At 40.2% G+C, this 8152-nt stretch overlaps 1 protein-coding gene across 1 annotated transcript in view; it reads right to left on the bottom strand.

The window, feature by feature from the left end:
• qdpra (quinoid dihydropteridine reductase a) overlaps positions 1-7286 on the bottom strand; it is a 14426-nt gene extending 7140 nt beyond the window's left edge. Inside the window, exons 1-4 of the mRNA XM_008295452.1 lie at positions 7113-7286; positions 6933-7025; positions 5316-5412; positions 4358-4498 (exon numbers count right to left, since the gene is read on the bottom strand). Coding sequence (XP_008293674.1) covers positions 4358-4498; positions 5316-5412; positions 6933-7025; positions 7113-7196 — 415 coding nt within the window. The 5' untranslated portion in view covers positions 7197-7286. The remainder of the gene's footprint in view (positions 1-4357; positions 4499-5315; positions 5413-6932; positions 7026-7112) is intronic.
• Positions 7287-8152: the final 866 nt, after the last annotated feature.

Below are 8152 nucleotides of genomic sequence, written 5' to 3'. Positions count from 1 at the left end.
TAGGAGCAACAGCTCAAGCACAAAGTGTTAATGTGAAGTGGAGAATTATTTGCAAAAAAAACATCCATGATCGGGATTCATTCTGCAAATCCTAAACTAGTGTTTTACTAAACTGGGCTGCAACTTTAAAAACACAAAGAATGTCTTTGCTCGTGAGAGTGCAGTCACATGAGAATCTGCTGCTAAGCCAGAAACTGTTTCAACGGGAAGTCACGAGTAAAAAACAATCCTGGAAATGTCTTCATTTTTATATGTGGACTTGAAGATACTTTCAGTTTTTGGGCTAATTTTTATTATTTCATCCAGTTTAGACAGAATATTACATCAACTTTATTCTAGCTCATTATTTGTAGTAGTCAAATTATATTGGTGCAACATTACCTTCATTTGAGGCACACTTTGTTCAAATCTCCACAGTTTACATCAGATATTTGATCCAGTGCGGTGCCAGATGTGCTGATTATGTCCTCTTACACCTCTTCAACCTCTAACATCAGCTTTATTAGTTTATCGGTTATGCAGCAGTTAAAACAAGCAACATGTTTGTTGTGGTGCAACATGTTTTCATTTAGTACTGCATAAATTGCATCCTTGGTTAAGGGTCACAGCTGGTGCAACTTGCCCAAGGAAAGGGAATCCGATGGGACACTGAACCAGAAGAAGCTTTCTGTGAGCCTAAACAAAGAATCAGACTGAAACAAGGCGTTCCAAATTAAACTCCAAATGATTTCAGCCTCCATTCACTGACCTGTTGTTCTTTGTTTAAGAGCAGTCTGCACTACTGAGCTCACACAGGTCAAGCCTCATTGAGTGAGTGCTTAAACAGAATGAACTGGGTTTCTGCATGGAATCTAACAGACAACAAGTCGCCTGAATAGAGTTTCATATCATAATCAAATAATCAGAGCCCCATGATAACCCGATGGCCTGGCACCTTCTGGGGTTTGAGCTCAATTTTAAATCCCAAATCTGGGGTCTAATTCACAAAAAGGGCATTCATATGACTTGCTAATCCCTTTCTTCATTTGTTGCCTTTTAATATCATTGTATTCCACTAAAATCGGTTTCCTTCTCCCCTAGACAGCAGAAGTCACAGTGGAAACATGCTTCTGTTAACTACCCAGAACATTTGATCAATCCCAAAATGATCTTCCGTTGTTACCACTTTGCTACCTGATGTGAGACTTCTCATTCTGGTCGGTTATCTCACACACCTGCTGGTGGTTTCCACCATTTAACAGCCTTTTCATTCATAAAACTTTGATTAACAACAACAAAGTAAAAGTCAATTCAATTAGTCATCCTAATTTGCTTTCCTCTGCACTGTTGATCTGGATTCTGCTGATGCTCATTAACTTTCCACTCAGTTTGTTTGATCAAAGCACTTGAGGAAAAAAAGGACGAGCACGAGTACCTCTCATGGCTGTTAGTTGTATTTCTTAACATTTGGCTCCTGATATTGCCTCGTATTTAATTAGAGCTTGAAGAAGTAGATTTGAAAAAAAATAGATGGCACTGTTTTTTCCTTTTTTTTTCAACTTTAAAATACAGACTGCAGAGGACAATAGATAAAGGAGGCCTCGGTATGTGTCAGCGGTGTTAACGCTCTGTCCATGTGGTTAATGTATGTGGAGCCACAACTGCTGAGTCATTCTCTTCCTGAGCCAGCAGCCAATGAGCTCCGGGGCTCCGTGTGGACTGCTGACCCAGGGCTCTGCTGTACAGTTGGATCTCAGCCCATCACATGGCTAGCTGGTAACGGAGGGTTTGTGCATCACATGGCCGAGCTCCAAAGCCTTTCTGGGTGACACAGAGGCACATAAGCTGGTGACTGGTGTCACATGATAAGAAAGCAGCAACTAATGAATTAGAGGATTAGAACATTGAAACTGTTGGGTGAAAATAGCCCAAGGTGAAGTCTTCATTTGATAGTCCGAACATATTCAAAAAGATATTTCATTTACATGAATGTGGGTAAAAAAAAAAAAGGTGTCTTTTGAGAAGCTGGGGACAGAACATTTTTGGCACTATTTGCTTTAAAAATGACAAACTGTTAATTGACTCTACTCTGTACCAACAGACTGATAGATGGAATGAAACTGAGAAAAAGAAACAAAGATTAAGCTTCTTCCATCTGAATAAAAAAGATTGAAACTGTGGCTGTATATACTGTAATTTCTGGACTATTGAGCGCGCCTGAAAATAAGCCGCACCCACTAACTTTAAAAAGAAAACAAAAAATTGTACATATATCTATAAGCTGCAGGTGTCCACGTTGTAACATGAGATATTTACACAGACAGATTTTTTAAACTTTTAATTAAATATGTACCAGTAACATACACAAATACGTACCGTAAATGCTTTTTTTCCCCAAACAGTGGCTGTAACACGACTGGTTAAGAAAATAAAATACAGTAGCCTACCAGGAAAAGTCATTGATCGATATCTTCATCTTCCTCCTGCACTAAAACCACTAAAGTCGTCTTCTTCAGTGTTGGAATTGAAATGCCTCAGAATGACTTGGTCACATGCTTCCTCGGTCTCTCTTTTGTTGTCGCTCTCAATGTCACTTTTGTGTTGAGGTAAATTAGTAAAAATCACAAAAATCCATAAATTAGCCGCATCATTGTTTAAGCCGCAGTGTTCAAATTGTGTGAAAAAAGTAGCGGCTTATAGTCCGGAAATTATGGTATTTAAAATATTTTGGCAAGTCAAATACTGTATGTCAACAGGGCTCAGCAATACAGCTGAAAAATATATGATGATGAAATGTTTCCATTAATTCGATATTAATAATCACAGATAACATTAACGAACCATTTTAATAAAGATGAGAAAAAAATGTTTATTTTCAATTTAACCACCTTAATAAGAAGAACAAAGGAATGAGCTTATCTTGATTAAATTTTTTTTTTTTTTTTAAAGCAAATAGAACCCAGAGACATACGGAGGGCGACCAGTGTGAAGTCACCACACTATCCTGAAATTAAAGTTTCGTGTTGCTGGCTTGCACTGGGTGTCACTGGACAGGGACCCTGCACTGACCTCCATGTTCACCCAGCGCTAAGAGTGAGAGTGCATCATCTAGCCACCTAATGTGAACCTAAGACTGTGGGGGCACAGGGACATCAGAGTTTTTACACTCAGGGTCTGTCTCAAAAAGGCAACTGCTGGCCCAAACCAGACTAGCCCGCTGTGGGACACCTGTATGGAAATTACAGGGTGACAATGGAAAAGAAAGGAGCTCCATCATCAAGAGGTTGTTTATGAGCTGAGGAAGGAGCACAGGTGGGGTTTCCATCCATCCATTATCTATACACCGCTTAATCCTCACTAGGGTCGCGGGGGGGCTGGAGCCAGCGACTTAGGGCGGAGGCAGGGGACACCCTGGACAGGTCACCAGTCTATCACAGGGCTACAGGTGGGGTTTGTAGATTGTTCAATGCTTTCATTGCAGATTGTATCTAATGCGTTAAAGGGAGCCTATTAAACATTTTAACTGAATTGTTTTCTGATTGCTTTTGATCAAGTGTGTGTCGCTGGAACATATTGTTTTCTGGTCCAGGCCTAGTTGGGATAAAACCAACTCATGGTGAAAGATTATGTAGGTTATGGTGATATGCAAGCTCAGTGTTTCATCTTCTTTTAAAACGGCTGAGCTTAAATAATAATAACAATAATAACATAATAATAAATGGCTAAAAATTAAACCTAAACATGAAATGTGTGACATTTTATGACTGAGCTTTTCAATGTGAAGACATGTTGTTTATGTAACAGCCTCATTTTTTTTCATGTGTGACAGATATTGTAATGCATTACTAATCTTAAATGAATGAACAGATTCATTTTTTAAATACAGCTTTTCATTTAATATATCTTTTTCATTCATCTCCTTTAGAGAACCTGAGTTTGTAAATATTTACGTGCTCTGCTCAGAGTATCCTCCAACAGGTGAGCGAGTCAGGGCTGAGTCAATCGCTCAACAACACAGAGAGCACAGCAGGGCTCCTAATGGACAAACAGGTCGTTTTGGGAATCCAACCAAAGACTTTTTATTTGTGAAACAGACTCTCTAACCACTGAGCACCACTGCTGGCACAGAGCTCATCAGCCATTCTCTCTTTTTCTGTCTTGTTTTGTTTCTTGGATCCATTTTATCGACACATTTTCTCCGACACTGTTGTGAGCCGGCTGAGACTCTCCTGGGCCTCTGATCAGTCTGTCAATTCCCTGGTCAAAGCCTTTAACTCTGACGTGACGCCCGAGCAGAGCGGGCCATCAGGTCATTATGATGAGAACAGTAAACAGACACACACACACACACACAAAATAAAAAAACTGTGTGCCTCACCTCCAGTGCCAGACTGGGCTGCTTTAGCTCCAGCCAATGTCAGGAGTCCACCTGGTTTTAGGTGCAGAGCGGCGAGGTGGCTGGAGATGGTGGAGGTCCACACGCTCTGCTTCCACATCAAATCAGTGTTTTTGTATAAGTCTGAAGGAGATTATAAAAGGACAGAATCTTAACATTTATTGCCTAAACATGATTTTTTCACAGATACAACACTGGCCTGGGAAATGTGCACAAGAAAGACTAGGAAAAAAAAGCAAAATCTATCAAGCAGTACATAAATTAGCATAATTAAAAGCATGGTGGGGAAAAAAAAAAAGTGATTGTGTCCTGGAGTGTATCTTGGCTCAGACCAGAAACTTCCCGGAGCCTCAGCTGGCTTGCAGACAATTGTTTAGTGCCAAGGACACATTGCTTGCCTGTAAAATGGTGAATTGTTGTTTTTACATTTTGTACAGCTCCAATACAGAAAACAGAAAACGGTAATGTGAGCCAGGCTAGTTGTATTCCCCTGTTTATGCCACGCGAAGCAGCTGTTCTGGGAAGCTTCATTTTTGCCATGCAGATCTGAGAGTGGCACCAGTCTTCTCATCCAGCTCCCCTAACATGTATTTTTTCCCCCCCTAAAACGGTTAAACCATTCCTTTAAATGGCCCATGAAAGGACAGGAATCAAGCCGCACACAGCTGACTGTCCACTTTCCTTTCGCTGCCAGGCACAATTACCTGTGAGGTGTGAGATAAATGCAGTAAACTAACAGGCAGAGTAAAGAAACAGATTTTAAGACCACTGAGCTTGTAGGGTTTCAACAGAAACCTTTCATTTTAAAACACAGCTTTGACGTTTAGAAACAAAAACAGCAGAAAAATACTCCGATCAGATTCATTTGTCGTCAGATTTAAGCTGCAGAGAAACTGGCTGATGATTAATGTCAGAACAAATAAAAGGGTTGAACTCTGACCTTTGGAACTACAGTTTCCTCCGGCCCATCCGCCGGCCACGCACAAGATGGCGTCCACTTTCTGTTCCCCTAGCAACTGGGCCACATCTGCCGTCACCTGCACAAAAGGCGACAGATAACTGTTAACGCCTTTTCATGAAGCAGCGCCGCAGCTTTTCAGCTCGCATGCCGGGCAGGAAATTGTTGGTTCAGGTCAACAAACAATAGGACAGACCTTTCACATGAGCCACTGTAAAAAAAATAAAAAAAATACTGTGCTTCACTGTTCAAAACATGCACACTGTTTTATTTTATTTTTTCTAATTTGCAAAAATAGAAAAATGGGATGACAAAAACAACACAAGGAATGCTACAGATTTTAATCACAGTCATATAAAATGGCTAAATGAAGACATGCGGGACATTAAAGAACATCGAAATAATCTGTTGGACTTTTTTTGTGCATCAAGCCAGTTATATTTATACAATCCATGATGTTAAACTTATCTTTATAGTTCATACTGCAGCAAGTAATGGTCATTTTCACTATTAATTATTATTACTTGATAATTTGATGACGTTATTCAATGTTTCCCAAAGCCCCAGATGAAGTCCTCGAACATCTCGTTTTGTCCACAACCCAAAATTATTCACTTTATGTTATAGAAGAGGAACAGATTCAGAACATTGTCAAAGTTAGGAAGCTGAAATCACATATTTGAGATTTTTTATTTATTTATTTATTTTTTAATCAAAACAACACTCAATTTGAACAACCACTTTTCAAAGTAGGTATTGATTATATAATAGTTGAGAACTGATCAATTAATCATTAAGGCTTCAGCTTGTACAGCATAAACATAGTCCTCAGACTCTGAATCACAGCAGCTGTCAAATCAAAAAAGAAAAAAAACAAACTATTGCTGTATAGAGCTTTTTTGTTGTTGTCACTTAATTAGATGATTATTATTATTTAATTATTCGATTAGTTGGTAGTTCTATAAAATGAAAAACGGTGATTAGCATTTCCAAAAGCTTAATAACGACAAATGTCTACTTTTGTCCACAACTCAAAGATAATCAGATTACTCTCTTAGATGGAATCACATAATTTGGACATTTTTATTGTTCTCCTAAAAATAACTCGAACTAAAAAATGATGCATTCATGTAACGGTTGACAACTAACGGATCAATCGTTGCAGACACTCAGCTGTCCTTTGACCGTCTGAACGACTGGAGCTAACGAAGCTAACAATCTACTTTATAAATGGAAAACAAGATTGAAAACGTTTGTTATTAGAACGGGTAGACAGCCCGCATGTCGCACATATATATATATACATAAAAAAGACTGTTACATTAAAGCTGTCACATATCAGCGCTCCTGTAAATCCTGAACTTTCCTCTACTTTCAAGTGTGCCTGAACGCAGCATTAGCAAAACGCTTTCTAGCAAATCACTACAAAACAAGACAAAACTAAAGAAAAAACACAAACTAAATAACATTGTTTACATGCTACTGCACTCATATTACAGCTTTAACTCTAGCTGCTGCCGGTAACAGCCTCCCCGCTGTCTGTTAGCTCCTAAGTTTTGATATAATCGAGGCAGAACCGTGTGCCTCCTGTCTGCTCACCTGTCCTGCCTGCTCGGTGAACGATTCACTCAACTTCACAATCACGTTTTCATTCGCCTCGTCGTTTGCAGCCATGTCGATGCAGGCCACCCACTGTTGGACGGTCAACACACAGAGAAAACACGGTTAGCTCACGGCTTAGCAGCGCGTTAGCATGTAGCGTTAGCCGCCATCGCTCACCCATCCTTTGGACTTGAAGTGCTGGACGCACTTGGAGCCCAGAGCGCCTCTTCCTCCGTAAACGATGACCCGTTGGGAAGCCATGTCGGTGCTCTGGCTGTCAGTCGGCAGTGAGACGCGGAGCTGCGGAGCTTCAGCTCAAATACCCGGACACACGGTCAGCAGGAGGAGGAGGAGGAGGAGGCTGGAGGAGGCGCTGCTGGAGCAACAAGTGGGAACTAATGCTGCGTTCAAACACTGTCCGAAACGCCAGCTTCACAGGTGAAACGTGGTCCCTTGGTGTCGTGCCAAAGAGATTATCTACACGTGTTATCAGGCCTGACATTTGGGATGAGTATGGGCACTACTGTAGTATTTCTCTTTCTACTATTTAGGCTATGGTATGTCTAATACCCGTGTTACAGTTCCCCCTGACCGATAGAGTAACCTGTGAAACGTGGTCCCTGGTGTTCTGCCAAACAGATCATCTTTATAGTGTTCTTGGGCCTGGAATTTGTGATGATTATAGGCAATACTATGGTATTTTTCTTTCCAATATTTAGGCTATGGTATGCCTAATAACCTTGTTATGATGTCCCATGTGTGCGTCCGTTCGTCTGTGTGTTTGTGAACAGTGTCTAGCTCCAGTGCTAAGGCCTAACAAGTTGATGTTTTACAGGTAGGCTAGGAATGACCTCACTGATTAGGGTAAATCAGTGCAAAAATAGCTCTGCTGGAGGTCAAAGGTCATCTTTTCAAAAATGCCATGTAATAGCATTATATGACTATTAGACTGTAATTAACACAGTGCACAGATGGCCTTTATATATAGAACAAAAATATTAACTCTGTTGCAACTATTCCAACATGTTGTTCAATATGCTCTAGTGTTGAAATATGATCCTCCAAAATGAAATCAGTCATTTCAATCACGATGTAGCGACTGCACTCACTATTTGGCGAGTGTAAAACTGCATTACCGTAATTTTTTGGACTATTGAGCACACCTGAATATAACCGCACCCACTAACTTTAAAAAGAAGAAAAAAATTGTACATATA

The sequence above is a fragment of the Stegastes partitus genome, unplaced genomic scaffold, assembly GCF_000690725.1.
Source record: "Stegastes partitus isolate 25-593 unplaced genomic scaffold, Stegastes_partitus-1.0.2 Scaffold1048, whole genome shotgun sequence".
Taxonomy (NCBI): Eukaryota; Metazoa; Chordata; class Actinopteri; family Pomacentridae; genus Stegastes; species Stegastes partitus.
Note: the sequence above shows the minus strand (reverse complement) of the source record. Positions and strands in the feature narration are given on the sequence as shown.